At 38.5% G+C, this 19,064-nt stretch overlaps 1 protein-coding gene across 1 annotated transcript in view; it reads right to left on the bottom strand.

The window, feature by feature from the left end:
* The window catches only part of gnl2 (guanine nucleotide binding protein-like 2 (nucleolar)), a 49,320-nt gene that overhangs the window by 8,423 nt on the left and 21,833 nt on the right, over positions 1 to 19,064 (bottom strand). The window contains exons 9-12 of the mRNA XM_043717874.1: positions 14,041 to 14,169; positions 12,008 to 12,112; positions 9,626 to 9,784; positions 4,094 to 4,201 (exon numbers count right to left, since the gene is read on the bottom strand). Coding sequence (XP_043573809.1) covers positions 4,094 to 4,201; positions 9,626 to 9,784; positions 12,008 to 12,112; positions 14,041 to 14,169 — 501 coding nt within the window. The remainder of the gene's footprint in view (positions 1 to 4,093; positions 4,202 to 9,625; positions 9,785 to 12,007; positions 12,113 to 14,040; positions 14,170 to 19,064) is intronic.

The following is a 19,064-nucleotide window of genomic DNA, read 5'->3' as shown; positions in this document are numbered from 1 at the left end:
CTCCCCCACTCACCCATTGTACTCTATGCTACTTTCTCCCCACCCCCACCCTCCTCTCGTTTATCTCTCCACCCTTCAGGCTCACTGCCTTTATTCCTGATGAAGGGCTTTTGCCCGAAATGTCGATATCGAAGCTCCTTGGATGCTGCCTGAACTGCTGTGCTCTTCCAGCACCACTAATCCAGAATCTTTGCTTCATTAGTACTGGCAACTAGCTTTTAAAAAACGGGGCCTGAAAAGCACAGGGGTGAAGGGCAGGAATTTGTTAAGAACTTGATGCAGCTACACATGTCACATAAACGCACTGGGATTTGCAAGAACTTTATAAGAACATATTACTGACATGTTGACAATGCCTAAATTTACTATGGACCAGCATATGAGCACATCAGCACATTTTCAAAATGAATAGATTTGAAACATTCACTTTCATTGCATAATTTGGCTATATGTTATGTCTCAGCTACACATGTATATTCAGTTCACATATTTACGGTTAGGCTCCAATCTTATTTAATGATTTAGACATGTCCTGATTCCAAGTATGCCAGATAGAAGTTGCAGTACATAAGGGGTTCCCGATTTATGGAACCCAAACTTATGAGCGCTCATTCTTATAAACATGATCCAATAGAAGGGTGCAAATTTGAAGATCCGCCATATGAACATTTCCTCGTATGTACAAACAGTTATTTTATATGGTCTTGCAGTGTGTTCTGACTGGAGTACAAACTGAATAGACTCAAGAACAGAACCTAGTTGTAAGCCAGGAATTGCCTGTATACATATTTGTGTGTGGGCATTCACAAATCACTGAGTAACAAATTCTTTTAAACTATATTAAATCCTCAAAAAACAACCAACCAGATATATAATGTCTAGTTCAAGCATAAATAACTTAATTCAGAATTATCTATAGAATATAGTGTTAAAAATGAACATATTCCAGCTTGAAATAGATTGTGAATGCCCTAATGGATTGCAAGTAATATTTTATGCATATGAAGAGCGTAAGAGAATGAACTGCCCTCTCACTCAATTTAATGCAGTGTAATAACTCAAATTTTATATGGTCATATCAAAACAGGTTTTGTGCCATTTGCAAAAGTTCAAATTATAAATAGGATACTGAAAAATAAACAATGTATTGATACTGTGAATTTTGAAGCTGATATTAAAAATCAACATCAAAACAGTTTTCCACATTAAATAATGCTGTTAAATAAAATTAATTCTAATTATTTTATTATTCCACACTTATGACCATCTATAAAATAGCAAGGGCTGATGGAAGTGAGGAACTTAATTAACATTCATGAAGTTCATAGTAACACAGCTCCTAGACAAGTCAATGAACTTTGCCTGAGTGAGCTCAAAAACCAACTAATTTCCCCAAAATGTTCTAATTAAAGAAAACTCAAACTACGAAAGATGAAAAGTAGTCTAAGAAGAACTGTCATACAACATTATGGTTTCATTTTGCAAGGGCATCGAGCTGATTGGAATAATTTCACTGCTTACCGTAAGACAAACATTCAGAAGTCTTGATGCAGTCGATGATTTTATTTGTGTGCTGGGTACAAGCTTTATTTAGCAAATATCACACCTCCATATATATTTTATGTTTTAATTCTGCCACAGAATTAATTTAAATTTCAACAAAAACATATTCTGTAATAAATCGACCGCAAAGAGTTTCCTGTTGCATAGGAACATGAGTAAGCCATTCAAACTCTTGGGTCTGTCCCACCATTCAATGAGATTTTGGCTGATCTGTGGTCTAACTCTATATACCTGGCTTTGGCTCATAGCCCTTAATACCTTTATTTAACAAGTTCTCATTTAAAGTTATCAACCGACCTAAGATTCACTGCTGTTTGTAGAAGAGAGTTCCAAAATCTTCCACCCTTTATGTATTGAAGTGCTTCCTAACATCTCTCCTCAACAGTCTGGTCCTAATTTCCAGAGTATGCTCCCTAGTTCTAGTAACCCCAACTAGTGGAAAGAGTATGTCATTATCAACTCTGTCTTTTCCCATTAACATCTTGAAGATTTTGACCAGATCATCCCTTAACCTTCTAAATTCTAGAAAAAAACATGTCTGATCTGTATTATCTCTTCTTGTACTCCCTCCAAGGCCAATATATCCTTCCTTGAGCCTGGTGCAGATCTGCTCACAGTACTTCAAGTAGAATCAAGGAACAAAACAGAACCAAACCAGGGTTTTATCTAACTACAACATAATTTCTGTATCCTTATACTCCAGTCCTGGAGACAAAGGCAAGCATTCCATTAGCTTTCTTGATTATTCTGAACCTGTTTTTGACATTTTAAAGATTATGCATCCAAACCCCAATTCTAGATATCCACTGTATTAACTTCTCATGCTAACCAGAAAGTAGCATGATCTGTCCTTTATCAATCCAAAATGAATAACTTCACACTTGCTTACATCTAATTTCATTTGCCAGTTTGTCCATTCACTTAGTCTATCAATATCACTTTGTAATTTTATGCCAGCATCTACACGGTCTACAGTGCAACCTAACATTGTAACATGAGCAAATTTAGATATATGACATTTGATGTCATTAACAAATAGTATGAATAATTAAATCCTGAAAACAGATCCATATAGGAAACTACTGATCAAATCCTGCCAATTTGAGTACCTACCCATTATCCCTACCTTTTGTCACCAGCGAATCAACCTATTTCCCAACCATGTCAGTAATTTGCCTTCAATTCCATGGGTGTCTGTCGACCTTAGTTAATAGGGTCTTATAGGAGATTCATCAAATGCCTTCTGGAAGTCCATATAAGCAACATCTATGGACATTCCCCTGTCCACTATTTTTGACAACTCTTCAAAAACTTCAATAAGCTTTTGTCAGCCACAACCTACCCTTCCTGAATCCATGGTGGCTCTCCTGATTAAATGAAAATTTTCAAGGAGTTCAGTTACCCTCTCCTTGATTATCGGCTCCAACATTTTTCTCCACTGCAGATGTTCGGCTAAGTGTAATTATCTGGTTTTTGTCTTTTGCTCTTCCTAAAAAGTAGAGTGACAAGTGCAATTTTCTAATCCAGAGGGACGGTTTCTGTATCTGGGAATTTCTAAAAGGTTATAGTTAGGGCATCTACAATCAGCTCCCCGACATCTCTAAACACATTTGAATGGAAAAGGTCAGGTCGTGGGGATTCATCAGTCTTTAATTCCATTAATTTCCTTTACCAATGTTTTGTTTACATTAATTTTATTCAGTTCCTGTTCCCCAGCCACTATCAATTTCTACAGAATTTCCATTCAATTGTAAATATTGAGGTAATTATTCATTTATAGCTACCATTTCCTTTGATAACCTTCCCACTTTCAGTCTTTAGTGGGCCAGCTTTGCTCCTGACAACCCACATTCCCTTATGTAACTATAACATTTTTTCCTATTGATTTTAATGCCCCTGGCACGTTTCCTTTCAAAATCAATTTTAGAAACTTTTACAAGCTGCTTTGAGGCGTTTTGCTGATCTTTGGATCTTTCCCATTCAACAACTGAGCTTTTTTTTTGCATTTTTCTAAGTCCTTTCTTTTAGTTCCTCATCTCTTTAGTTGTCCATGGCTGTTTTTTCTGTAAAGTGCAGCTTTTCCCTCTCAGGGATATAAACTGATTTTGTATTGTGTTAAATGCTTCTTTAAACATTTTCCACTGCTCTTCGGTTGTTTCACCATGAACAGATTTTCCTAATGCTGTGGACAGTCTCATTAAAGTCAATCTCACCTAAACCTAAAACCATTTTGCTTTCAAACAACACATTGAGTTTGGTCAAGTTATAACCACTACTTGATAAATGTATCAAGACATTAGATGTCCTAAAGGTAACCTCTAAAACTGTGCTTCCACAAATTTTCTTGAGGAGCGTAACCCAGAGCTCACAGACATAACTGAGACAAGTTATTCTGCATTTATCAGACCATTCACCTGGCTGCACCAATGCTCAGCACATAGGTATCAATGGGTTCCAGTTTTTTATGTTCAAACTGAATCAACATACATTTATGTTTGTGAGCCATTTTCATAATTCAAAAACATATTACCTCAGAGTTTGTCTCTGCATTTGGTGGTTTCACAAAGAAAGGTATCCTGCCTCTTTGCCAATCATTCAGCACCATTTTGGCTACAGTTTGTATGTCTGGTTCTCCACCCTGCAAAGTAATAAAAACTACAAAATTGGGAACCAAAACTGGCCTTCAGAAAAAACAGTAAACATAAAAACTGTCTCAGCAAATACATGCTATTTGTTATTATTGATCTTCCAAACCAAGAGACTGAAAGGACTGTGCTATGATCAAAGATTTCCAAAGCCATGTTCAAACAGTGATCCACGATACAACATTGTAATATATAAAATGCAGTTGTTCCACAGATGTTGCTTTACCCACTTCTTTTCATTTCTTGGTGATTAGTAGTTGGTCTTTATGAAGGAAGCTTTGAACGTTTAACGATATGTACTTCCTTTACTAATATTAGTCAAACATGTGTTATTACCCACAGGTAGTTCTCCTATAACACCATAGTTGCATTTCAACAAAACCTCATTTAATAGAAAATTGCTTAATATAAATTATAGGGCCTATGGGAAAAGTGGAGTTAGGTGCAGACCCGCAAAAAAAGATCACTCACGATCGCTCAAAATCACCTGAAAGTCTAAAGCAAAGTATAGCACAGCCTGAATGAAGGTAGAAATTATATATGTTAACAAAACAAAAGTAAATTTAACATGGCACATTTAAAATAATGTAAGAAATCTGCTCTTTGGACAGTACCTCTTACAGAAAGCTGCTCTGCTGGCAGCTGACGTGGGCACATGCACAGAAAGATACGAAGATCAGCGCTGACATTTTGCATTTGCAGAATGGCGCAGAGATTTTGCTGCAGACACTGGAGCATGCACAGAACTGTGTGGAGATTTTGGTACAGACAACAGCACAGGCACAGAATAAATCACGCGAATCATTCCCTGCTTGATTCGCACTATTGCCCACGTAGGTAAGCATTCTCAATAACACTATTCCCTAATTCTTTAGCAATGTTATAGCCAAATCATGCTGCCGAAACCCGCATTATCTCAGAACTACCTGTATTTGTTATTAATTACAACCTATAACTTTCAACATAAGTTATTTTAAATCAACAACAGCACTGTTCATTATTAGGCTCGTCATAAAACAAATTTGGTTCCTTTGGATGATATCTATTGTATTGAATTTGAATAGTAAGTGAAGTGGCTCAATTATCATAGTGTCTGATAAGCACTACTAACTAAAACAGTCAATTCCAAATTTTCGTTATGTATTTAGTGCATCACTTCATTAAAACAGTTTTGTCACTTAATAGGTCAAATAACTGAATTAGAAAATACTTAAACATTGATAAGAGAAACAACTCAGGTTACATACATGATACTACCACAGTTGACAGTAAGATAAAGTTTTAAAGTCAAGTAATGATTTTGCAAATATAGACAGTCAAGCTACATAAAAATATTTTTAAATTTCATTTCTAGACTTTAATATATAATCAAGAATGACTCCAATGGACTACCAAGCAAGTGGTTCTTCAGCAATCCTGTTTTTCACATGAAACCATTGTTTAGTCTACCTGCTCAAGTTGATGAAAAAGGTACATTTCAAAAACATGGCCTGACCAACAGACCAATCAATCACCATCCAAAAGCAAACAAACTGTTCATTAAATTTCCTGTTTTTTTTGGATTTTTCTCACTGCAAAATGACTGCAGTTAATGTAGTTCACTGAATGTGAAGTACTTCTGGACATTTTTAGGAGATATAATAACTCTAAATAATTGTAAATCTTCAATCACTTCAAGTTTTTAAAAGCAATCTATCTGACATGAGTGTTTTTTGGCAGCCAATCTGTATGGATTGTGCAATGATGGCTCAGTGGTTAGCACTGCAGCCTCACAGCACCAGGGACCCAGGTTTGATTCCCACGTCTGGCCACTGTCTATGTGGAGTTTACACATTTCCTCCCATAATCCAAAGATGTGCAGGTCAGGTGAATCTGCCCATGCTAAATTGCCCATAGTGTTAGGTGGATCAGTCAGAGGGAAATGGGTGTGGATGGGTCAATGTGGACTTGTTGGGCCAAATGGCCTGTTTCCACACTGTAGGGAATCTAATCTTTTCATTTGGGTTTCACTGGTAGCGACTAAAATCCTACTCAGCACAGAGCCTTGTATTTTTATCCTCGAGACCCGGGTCTCTGGCGCTGAGAGTGGATAAATTTTATTTTGAAAAACGTTTCAAAAGCTCGAATGGTACTACATCTGATGCACAAAGCATTGCAATAAAGATAGATGAATTACTAATGCAAATAGTTTACACTTCGTTGTATGATAGGTGGCAATTACAGAGACACAGCCGAGGTGCGAACATGACTAGGAACTGAACATCTAAGGTCATTCAATCTTTAGAAAGGATAGGCAGATGGAAAAGGAAATAGAATAGTATTGTTAGTGAAAGATGAAATCAGTGCAATGGGGAAAAAGATCTTCAAACAAGAAATCTAGATATGAAATCAGTCTGGTTGGAGCTAAGAAGCTACAAGGGACAGAAAACATTAGTGGGAGTTTTCTAGAGGCAATGTTGGAGTTGACATTAAATAGGAAATTGGTGATGGATGCAACAGGGTGCTGTACAATAATGATGGGTGATTTTAATCTACATATAAAGAAGACAAACAACATTAGTAATAGTACTGTGGCGGATGAATTCTTACAGTGTGAACAAAATGGACAGCACTTTCAGGAATAAACTATTCTAGATTTGATGTTTGTAAATTGAAAAGAGATTGAGTAATGACCTTAAACAACAACAAAAAAAACTGTTGATCTTGGAAATTTGAAACAAAAATAGAAATTGCTGGCGAAATTCAGGTCTGCTAGTTCTAAAAGAGGGTCAGTGGACTTGAAACATTAACTCTGCTTTCTCTCCACAGATGCTGTGGACTGCTGATCATCTCCAGCAATTTTTGTTTGTAGTTAATAACCTTGTTGTAACAGGTTCTTTACAAAATTGAGACCATAATGCGATAGAATTCTTAATTGGAAAGTGAAGTCGTCCACTCCAAATCTAGGATCCTAAATCTAAACAAAGGAAACTACATAGAAAGGAGGGGTGAGTTGGCTGCATTACTGGATAACTTCATTAAAAGGTATGACAGTTATATAAAGTTGCTTAAAAAAGTAGTAAGCCAGGGGATTGGAAGCAGGTTTGACTTCAACAAAAGAGGGCCAAGCATTAATTAAGAGGAGAAAAATAGAAAATGAGGGTAAACTAGCAAGAACAATGTGGGTTAACTATACTCTAGAATTTCTACACGCAGAAAGAAAGATTAGCAAAAACAACGTAAGCCCTTTCCAGTATAAAATCACAGAACAAGGATATGACAGAGCAATTAAATAACCACTTTTGTTCTGATTTGCACAGAAGTCTTTCCCATAAGTATGGAATGCAAGGGTCTTTTGGGAAGGAAGTATTGAAAGAAATTAGTATTTCAAAAAAGTGAGCTGGTAAAATTAATGAGCCTGAAAGCTGATAAACCTCCAAAGTCTAATATCTCCATCCCAGAGTACTAAAGGAAGTTTAATTATTACCTTCCAACATTCTGTAGATTTTGGAACAATCCCAGCAGAGTTTGTGGACGGCACGGTGGCACAGTGGTTAGCACTGCTGCCTCACAGCGCCTGAGACCCAGGTTCAATTCCCGCCTCAGGCGACTGACTGTGTGGAGTTTGCACATTCTCCCCGTGTGTGCGTGGGTTTCCTCCGGGTGCTCTGGTTTCCTCCCACATTCCAAAGATGTGCAGGTCAGGTGAATTGGCCATGCTAAATTGCCCGTAGTGTAAGGTAAGGGGTAAATGTAGGGGCATGGGTGGGTTGCGCTTCGGCGGGTCGGTGTGGACTTATTGGGCCGAAGGGCCTGTTTCCACGCTGTAATGTAATTTAAAAAAAAATGTAACCTTACTCTTCAAAAAAAGGAAGGAGGGTTGAGAGAAAATTAAGAACTACAGACCCATTAGTCATTGGTAGCAGGGAATCTGAGTGAGTTTATTAGAAGAGAACAGCTGAAATTACTAACAGTTTTACATTAACTCAGAATGGATTTATGAAAGGAAAATTGTTTTCGACAAACCTAATGGAGTTTTTTTTTGAGGATGGAACTACTGGATGTAATCTATTTGAATTTTCAAAAAGCTCTTGATAAAGTTCAACATAAGTTATTGTGCAAAATTATAACAAATGGAATTGGTGGCAACATACATAGATTGAGAATTGGCTAGCAGACAGATAACAGTAGGAATAAATGGGTGGTTTTCAAAGTGGAATGTGGTGACAAGTGGGTCACTGCAGAAATCACTATTTGTGCTATATATCAAAGATTTGGATGAGGGAATCAAGCGCAATATTTCTAAATTTGCTGAGAACACAAATCTAGGTGGTAGTGAGTGATAAGGAGGAATGTGAAGAGGCTTTTGAGCAATTAGACAAGTTGAGCAAGTGAGTAAAATACATGACATGTCACATAATATGGATAAATGCGAAGTTGTTCACTTTGGTAGCAAGGAACGCAAATGTGTGTTGGCCTTCATGGCAAGAGAAGCTTGAATACAGGAGCAAGGAAGCTGTACCGCAGGTGTACAGAGCCTTGATGAGATAACACCTCAAGGACTGAGAGTGTTTTGGTCTTTCTCAAGAAAAGGTATATGTGCCACGGGTGAGAGGTTTGTCATATGAGAAGAGATCAGGCTGATTAAGTCTGCATTCACTGGAACTTAAAAGAATTAGAGGAGATTTCATTGAAACATACAAAATTCTGACAGGACTAATAAAGATTGGATGATGGGGTCTCAGGATACACAGTAAACCATTTTGCCTGAAATGAGGAAAGAATTCATCATTAAGTAATTGGTAGAATTCTCTACCACAGAAAGCAGTGTGGACAAAGTCAATTAATACTTTTAAGAAAGAAAGGTTTCTAGAAGAGAAAGGTGTCGAGGGAAGAGCACAAGAATGTGGCAATGAGATAGATGATCAATTATTATCATGTTGAATGCCAGAAACTTGATGGACCAAAAGGCCTCCATCTGCTCCCTTAATCGATGTTTCCAATTTGGCCATGCAAATCAAATATAGCGATAATTCAAATTGTATAAATCATGGCTCAATGGTATATAGTGTTATACGAAACAATCACTTAAATACTAACTTCATTTGTGGGACTTTTGTGAATAAAGCCATTGTCTTTTTGTGCTAAATAGGATATTTGAATGCTTGTAATAGCAAGCCTCATAACAGCTAAAAGCACTTAGAAATAAAATTGTTCTCACATTTGTTCTTCCACAATTCATGTCTGCACTAAAAACATTTTCAGTGCCCAGTTTCTCTAAACATGCGCTTTCAGCATGCAATTGAGAGATTATTTTTTCTGTCTGCCTGGTCAGCAGATAAACTGCTTCGTGATCGCTACAGACTACATTTTGAGGTGGTATTATTTACTTTTGTGCATTTCATATGGAATTCTGAAATTCATGACAAAAATCTTACCTTTAAAAGCTTTCCCATTCGGAAAGCAAGCTTTTCTAAGAAATCCACTGCATTGTTCCAGCCATCTATCTTGTAGGTCTTGCTTATGTATTCGGATTTAGCTCTTTCCAGTACGGCAGGAATATGATCCTCAGGACATTTGATTTTCTCTACCTGAACCTGTGCGGGGAGGATAGAGTGAAAGAAATGAACTCAAGCAAGTGGGGTCTCCCAAAGTCAGTCAACACTGTGCTTTAATCCATCATCAATGAATCAGAAAATAATAAACTCATTCGGGGGCTCTTGTGGTGCAGTGGTAGTGTTTCCACATCTAGACCAGAAGGTCTGGGTTCAATTTCCACCTGCTCCAGAGGTGAGTCATAACATGCTTGAGTAGGTTGATTAAAAATATCTAAGAAATGTATAGAAAGTAATTGATAATCAAGTGTAAATTCCAGATTGCATTTATATAGTATTTTTAATATATAAGAAAACAACCTGAAGTGGCAACGTCACAACAGTGGCAGTGATATAGAATAGACTGAAAGTTGTGCTCACCAATAGCTACTTTCAACACAAAATAATTTCAATTAATTTTGGAAAACAAAAACAGCTTGTAATGGATAACTACTATCTAGTAATTTGGTCATGGGTCAGATGAAAGATTCCTACACTAAACACCCAGGTCATGCAAGTTAAACATCACATTTAGGGGTCAAACCTTATAATTACTAGCAAGAACCCATTACCAACTTTGTTAATATATTAACAACATAATACATAACGTCAATAAAGTTATTAACCAAGTATTATAACTACAAAAATAAAATGTTTCACTATATGCTCACTTCCAGGCTGCTGTAAAAAGGTGAATAAAGATTTTCATGAAGATCAACACAAGGATTAAATTTAGTAATCCATAGAATTTTTAGAATTAGAGTCATCAAAACGTCTTCTACAGACTAGAGCTGAAAGTAGATAGTATGACTACATCATCTGTAAATAGAGTCATAGAGATAGAGTCATAGAGATGTACAGCATGGAAACAGACCCTTCGGTCCAACCATGCCAACCAGATATCCCAACCTCTAGTCCCACCTCCAAATAGACCCCACCACCAAGGATATATTTCCCTCCCCTCCCCTATCAGCATTCCGGAAAGACCACTCCCTCCACGACTCCCTCGTCAAGTCCACACCCCCCATCAACCCAACCTCCACTCTCGGCACTTCCCCTGCAACCGCAAGAAATGCAAAACTTGCGCCCACACCTCCCCCCTCCCTTCCCTCCAAGGCCCCAATGGATCCTTCCATATCCGTCACAAATTCACCTGCACCTCCACACACATCATTTACCTACCACAAGGGATGAATGCAGATTTCTCCAGCTTCCTCATTTCTCATTTCCCCACCTTATCTCAGTCCCAACCCTCAGACTCAGCACCACCTTCTTGACCTGCAATCTTCTTCCCGACCTCTCCGCCCCCATCCCCTCTCCGGCCTATCACCCTCACCTTAACCTCCTTTCACCTATCATATTCTCAACACCCCGCCCCCAAGTCCCTCCTCCCTACCTTTTATCTTAGCCTGCTTGGCACACCTTCCTCATTCCTGAAGAAGGGTTTATGCCCGAAACATCGATTCTCCTCACACAAGACTCAGTTTCCATTTGCAGCATGTATGAAAAGTGAACACAATTTCTTTCCACAGTTCGTAGGAAAAGACAGTGCAGTGTTAAGCTACTCCTTCTAAATTTACTTTACATTGTGCTGCCAGTGTCTGTGAACTGGTGGCAGAGGTGAATCACATGTACAGAATGACTGATAAATGGCCCACTGTATGTCTACAATCAAATGCATGGATTTAAACGACATAACACAAAATATATATAGGACTGGGGTTACAATTAACCAGGAACTGAACTGGACCAAACACTTAACACTGTGACTATAAACACAGGTCAGAGACTAGAAACTCTGCAGTGAGTAACTCATGCCATAAAACATGAGGGCCTGGGACTTAGTTGCCTGAGGATGGAATTGAACCTATCTGTACGGAATTTGCACATTCTCCCCATATCTGCGTGGGTTTTCTCCAGGTGCTCCCATTTCCTCACAGTCCAACAATGTGCAGGTTAGGTAGATTGGCCAAGCTAAATTGCCCATCGTGTCTGAGGATGTGCTGGCTAGGTGGATTAGCCACGGGAATGCAGGGTTACAGAGATGGATGGGTTTGGACAGCATGCTCTTCGGAGGGTCAATGTGGACTCAATGGGCTGAATGGCCTGATTCCATACCGTAGGGATTCTATGATTCACTGTTGCGTGGCTCAATTTATTATTAACTCCACAATAATAACACCATTGTTTTTCCAGAGATATTTTACCTCAAAATTTTAGACTCACCACTCCTTTTAGCACTATTTCAGTCTCTGTATCCCCAGATGGATAAACAACACCAGGGCAATCAATTAGGAAAATGCGTCGCATCAGAGTGATATATTGCCAGACCTATAGTACGGAATGAGAAGACAGCAACTATTATAGCATATTAAACAATTATTCTCATATTAAACTAACACCGAAAATACAAAGAGCCACAAATTTCATTTAAAATATAGAAAATCAAATCATTTTGAGAAATGCACACAAGACCAAAGGTTAAAGTTCAGCAATTCACACAAGTTAAAATCTTTCTGCTGAAAGTGAAGGACAGCAGCATTTGAGAATGGAGCAATTTCCCAAGATTCAGGTTAACCCTTTCTGGTTTAAAGATGTACAATCAGAAACATACTAAAGCCATTTCTCCACTCAGTCAACTCATCTCAATCTTGTAGTTGTGTGACACATCAGCTACCTTTCGAAGATTGGGACTGAATGAGGCATAGTGGCTCAGTGGTTAGCACTGCTGCCTCACAGCACCAGGGAACCAGGTTCGATTCCTGCCTCGGGTAACTGACTGTGCGGAGTTTGCACATTCTCCCCATGGGGTTGGTGACGATTAGCCACAGCACATTCGCCGCCGCCGATTAGCCACTGCCAGTTCGCCACCAGCATTTCTCCACTGGGGTAGTTTGGCCTCTGGAGACTATTCGCCACCGGAAATATATATATGTACTGATTGTTTTCCCTCCCGTCTGTTCTTTCATACTTCTCAGTCCCCTTTATTTATGCTAAATTGCCCATAGTCAGGGGTGAATAAGGGGGATGGGTCTGGGTGGGTTACTCTTCGGAGGGTCGGTATGGACTTGTTGGGCCGAAGGGTCTGTTTCCATACTGTAGGGAATCTAATACTGAAATGGTCATTGAGTGAGCCTACATACCAAGTGGCGTGTTGAGTTAAGTAGCTTAACTTTCAAAGATCAAATTGGATAAGAGAGGAACACATTGTTAATTACACTACTACAATCTTAGCATCGTAAGTTCCTATGTTTATTCAGGAGACCACTGAAAATCTGCCTGCACCGAGTGACAGCATCAGTACAGTGGTGAATGAACTATTTATTCTGAAATTTGAAGTAAATCGATCAGTCTTCTGATAACACCTTGATGAATCTGGAAAAAATAGTAAATCTTGCTTTTTAAGATGCCAAATATACCTTTTCGGTCAATCAGGAGTGTGCACAAATCATGTAACAAAAGAAAAATACTGCAAATGCTAGAAATTGGATATAGAAACTTAAAATGCTGGAAATAACCAGCAGGTAGAGTGATAGGGAGTGAAGTGCAACAAGCTCAGAGGTTGTCAGATAGGATGAGAGAAAAAAAAAGGTACAAAGAGAATATTGGAGAGAGGTGAAGATATCCATAAAACAGTGGAAAACATCTGCTTGAAGAAAGAGCCACTGAGGGGATGGGGACATAAGAACAGCTCAAAAATGTGCATAGCACAAAAACAGGTGGGGACAAAACTGAAGCCTTTAGCATTCTGATAAAAGATCACCGATGTGAATTTTTAATGCCATTTTTCTCTCCAGATGTTGCTGACCTGCTGGGCATTTTGAATTTAATGTTTTGATTTCATTGTATGACTGTAACAAGATTGAGGCTGTAAAATGATCAGTCATCTACAAAACCCAAGCAACTCATTCAGTTGCAGCCTAGAGTTATTTGAACAGAAAGCAAGTTAAATTGATGACACAGAATTACTACATTTACTGAAATATCTGGTTAGTCAGACAGAGACAGAAACAGAAAATGTATAAGTTATATGGGTTTCTCTTAAAGATTTGTTCTGACACAAAGATGACAGGTTGCAACAACCCAGTATGGGTGACCTAAGTACAGCAAATAGACTAAAAAGGAGATTCAGCTTAAATGGACGCTTTACTGACCACATATGTGGAGGTAAGACTTTGATCCTATTTTGTTGATAACTGGATTTTGTTATACTTCCCAAAATTTTAATTTTAGAAGACACTGAAATCTGTAATACCTACCTTTGTCTCACCAGCAATAGGTGCAACATTACAAACTTTCTTGGATCGAAGTGCATTAATGATAGAGCTCTTGCCAACGTTAGGATAGCCAATGAAACCGACACTGATCTGCTTTTTGTCATTGTGAAGCTGTTTAAAACAAAAAGACAAATTACACACAACAAACTTACATTCTTCAGACAGTTCTCAAAAGGGGTGTTGGTGGCAGAGAAGAGACACAGAACAATTACCAGGACTTAAAAATAAAGTTAATAATATTGCATTAAGTGCTGATTTAATGCCAAACAGAAAATTTTGCAAATCTGCAGTTTTATTCCATATTTCAAATTCCTAAATCAAGCTGTGAGGGGCAGGTTATTGGAATAATATCTGGCAGCTATGAACTAATTCATCAAAGGTTTGAATTATATTCAAAGTGGTAACATTTTGTCATTGATTGTCCAAAGAATAAAAGCAAAATACTGGAGAAAGAAATCAGAAATAAAAACAGAAATTCTCAGTATCTGTGGAACCCAGTTCTGAACAAGAATCACATTGGACATAAAATGCAATTATCTTTCTGCACAAATGCTGCCAGACTTGTGTAATTTATTTTATGACAAATTGTTGAAATTTGTTTACTAAAAGATTGACCATATTGTAACTTTCAGAGAAGTGAAACGATGAATTTTAATAAGAAACCAGAAATTCATTCCAAAAGTATATTTATCTTCATAAACTGGAGTGCTGAACAATTACAAAATCCACACATACTCTTGCAACATTTTAGGAACAAGAAATCCAGAAAACGTTAGAATTCCTCATATACAAAACCTCGCCTTCCATTAGAACATTGAACTTCACCGACAATACAAGTCCTTCAGCCCTCGATGTTGTGCCAACCTGTAAAATCAATCTGATGCCCATCTAAACTACACCATTCCACTATCCATATGTATGTCCAATGACAATTTAAATACCCTGAATATCAACAAGTCTACTACGGCAGCAGGCTGTTCCATGCCCCTAGTACTCTCTGAATAAAGAAATTACTCCAATATCTGTCCTAAATCTATTACCCCTCAATTTAAAGCTATGTCCTCTCATGTTAGCCTTCACCATCCAAGGAAAAAGGCTTTCACTGTCCACCCTTACACGTCTCAATTAAGTCACCTCTCAACCTTCTTCTCTCCAATGAAAACAGCCTTAGTTCCCTCAGCCTTTCCTCATAAGACCTTCCTTCCATACCAGGCAACAGCCCAGTAAATCTCCTCCGCACCCTTCCTAAAGCTTCCACATCATTCCTATAATGTGGTGACCAGGACTGTTTGCAATACTCCAGGAGCGGTCTTATCAGTGTCTTGTACAGCTGAAGCATGACCTCATGGCTCCAAAACTCAATCCCCCTACCAACAAAGTCAACATATCATATGCCTTCTTGATAACCCTATCAACCTGAGTGGCAATTTTCAGGGATTTATGCACCTGGACACAGGAGTCTCTCTGTTCTTCTAAACTGTCAAGAATTTTATCATTAGTCCAGTACACTGCATTCCTGTTACTTCTTCCGAAGTGAACCTCCTCACACTTTTCTGCATTAAACTCCATTGGCCACTTCTCAGACCATTTGTGTATCTTATCTATGTCCCTCTGTAACCCACAACATCCTTCGGCACTATCCACAACTCTGCCCACCTCAGTGTCATCTACAAATTTACTAACACATCCTTCTACGCCCACATCCAGATCATTTATAAAAATGACAAACAGCACTGGCCCCAAAACAGATCCTTGCGGCACACCACAGGTAACTGGTTCCAGGATGAACATTTCCCATCAACCACCACTGTTTTCTTTCAGCTAGCCAATTTCTGATCCAAACTGCCAAATCACCTTCAATCCTGAAACCCAGTATTTTGTGCAATAGCCTACCGTGTGGAACCTCATCAAACGTCTACTGGAATCCATATACACCATTTTTTACTTTCATCCAACTGTTTTATCACCTTCTCAAAGAACTCAATATGGTTACTGAGGCACAACCAACTCTTCACAAAACCATGTTGACCATCCTGAATCAAATTATTCCTTTCCATATGATTATAAATCCTCTCTTATATCCTTTTCCAATACCTGACCCACAATCAAAGTAAGGCTCACTGGCCTATAATTACCAGGGTTGTCCCGACTGCCCTGCTTAAACAAGGGAACATTTGCTATCCTCCAGTTTTCTGGCACTACTCCTGTCGAAAATGATGACAAAAATCAAAGCCAAAGGCTCTGCAATCTCCTCCCTGGCTTCCCAAAGAATCAGAGGATAAATTCCATCCGGCCCAGGGATCTTATCTATTTTCGGATTTTCCAATATTACGAAAACCTCCTCTTTGTCAACTGCAATCCCATCTAATCTAGTAGCCTGTATCTCTGTATTCTCACTAACATTGCTAGTATTCACATTGGAAAAGGGCAAAAAAAGTATTCATTAAGCGCTTCCACTATACCCTCAGTTTCCTCTCTCAAATTCCCACTAGTGTCTTTGATTGGCCCTAATCTTATTCTAGTCATTCTTTTATTCCTGATATACCTATAGAAGGCCTTAGGGTTTTCCTTGATCCTACCCCCCAACAATTTCTGTGCCCCCTCCTGGCTCTTCTTAGCCCTCTCTTTAGATCTTTTCTGGCTAATTTATAACTCTGAAGCCCCCTAACTGAGCCTTCAGACTTCATCCTCACATAAGCCTTCTTCTTTCTCTTGACAAAAGCTTCAACTTCTTTAGTAAACCATGGCTCCCTCTCTCGACAACTTCCTGCCTGCCTGATGGGTATATACTTATCAAGGACCCGCAGTAGCTGTTCCTTGAGTAAGCTCCACATTTTGATTGTGTCCATCCCTTGCAGCTTCCTTCCCCATCCTATGCATCCTAAATTTTGCCTAATCTACTTGTGTTAGAGGACATTTATTGTTTAAGCATGTTCTTGGCAATGTTTTACAATAAAGCTGCTTCACAGAGTCTTCAAAAGAATTGACTGACACGTCTAACTTTAAAGAATTTTGGACTATTCAAGTACAAGGAATTTCTGGAAGGTAATTTCAGGAATAATCATTGAGAACATGACTGGAGCACTCATCTGAGTGAGACAAAAGCTGAGTACATTCAGCTGAGAATTTGGTTCATAGTACAAATTTGGTGCAGAGGGCAACATTGATGCTTTAACTAAGGTTTACAAGATGTCTCCAGAGTGAGAGGTGAGCAGGAGAGGATAAAAGGAGCATATTGAGAGCACTATTTTCAGTGAGATCAGTGCTGAAGTGAAGCTACAAATCACAATGTGATGCAAGTGCAGGGAAAGCAGCTGTTTGGCGAGGATTAGTGAATATATCTCGTCTTTAAAGTAAAATTGACATTCTCAGTGCATGTTTAAGGTCTCTAGTCTTTTTTATGTCTTCCTTTCCTTTTAGTTTAGAAAATTACAATAAAATGTAAAGAATGGGGAATACAGAGTAATTAAATTAGAAGCCAAATAATGTAGCGATGGCAAATAATATATTGGTGATATGTTGCTGCTGAAGCAGGTGGGAGCTGTTGGATGCCAAGGTGATCCAGAGAGTACACATCTGTACTAAGTGTTCACGGCTTGAAGAACATCAGATCCAAGTTGAGGGGCTGGTTGCCAAACTGCAGACATTGCACATCAGAAAGCAGGAAAGTTACTTGAATATTTAGCTCCAGAAAACAGTCATATCCTTCAAAGAGTAGTACATTTGAGTTTGGTCTGCAATCAGGAACAAGAGGTACAACTACAGATGAGACAACTTTGGGGACCTGGAGGGTTCCCAGAACCCAGCCTCACTCCTACAATTGTGCAACAATTACAAAGTGCTTACAAGCTATGTGGACCAGAGTGAGGACTGAAGGAGGATGAGCCAACAGACAAGGGAACCACTCAGGTTGGAGGAGAAAATTGTGATGGGGGATAGTAGAAGTAGGAGGACAGGCACTGTTGTGTTGCCTGCCCAGTGCCTCGGCTAAGGACATCATCTCAAGGCAGAAGAACTCAAGAGTAGGATAGGAGAGATCAAGTTGTTGTCACCCACATTGGTATCAACAACATTGAAAGGACCAGAAAGGAGGTTCTCCTAAAATAATTTCAATTAAATGAACCATATTAAAAAGCAGAACCTCTAGGAAATAATCGCTGAATTATTACTTGAGTCACAAGCAAACTGAAAGAGCATATAAAGTCAAAGAATTAAATACATGGCTCAAAGAATAGAGAGAGTGGACTGGATTTCAGTTTTTGGAATAATGAGGTAGAAGGTAGCTGTTCTGATGGGATGGGCTTTATTTGAATTGAACTGGAACCTGTATCCAATCAAACTGAATACTAGGGCTGTGGAGAGTGCTTTAAAAGAAATTAGAGGTGAGAGGGGTTTGGGAGAGGGGAAACCTAGGCTTACCAAATAAAAGGATATGGCAACACTGTAGAGTAACTATTAGGATAACAGTATCCCAAGTGGGACAGGAACGTACAGAGAGTATGACCATAAAGCAGCAGGAAATAAGGTCAAAGCAGAAAAAAATTAAAAAGACAACCCAAATGGCTCTTTACTTGAATGTACATAGTAATTGAGCAAAACAAATGAATTAACGGCAGAAAAGGAGGCTAATGGGTAGAATCTTATAGCAATTACAGAAAAATAGTTACAAGCAGATCAAAGCTGAAAATTAAATATTCAGGGATATGTGACTTTTTGAGAGGACATAATAATGAATCAGCTTTATCAGTATGGGATGAACTAAGTATAATAGCAAGAAATGATCTTGGATTGGAAGATGTAAAATCCATATGGCTGGAGACAAGAAATTAACACTCATGGGCATAGCCTATATGTCCCCTCACATCTGTTTTACAAAGAGACGATAAATTCAAAGATAATGAAGGCATGTATCAAAAGGCAGTTCATTAATCACAGGTGACCTTAATCTTCATGTAGATTGGGAAAGTCAAATTTAGATCTGGAAGAATTCACAGGGTACTCAGGAT

This window comes from Chiloscyllium plagiosum, chromosome 27, assembly GCF_004010195.1.
Source record: "Chiloscyllium plagiosum isolate BGI_BamShark_2017 chromosome 27, ASM401019v2, whole genome shotgun sequence".
Classification (NCBI taxonomy): Eukaryota; Metazoa; Chordata; class Chondrichthyes; order Orectolobiformes; family Hemiscylliidae; genus Chiloscyllium; species Chiloscyllium plagiosum.
The sequence above is the reverse complement of the archived record's forward strand: the minus strand, read 5'-3'. Positions and strand labels throughout refer to the sequence as shown.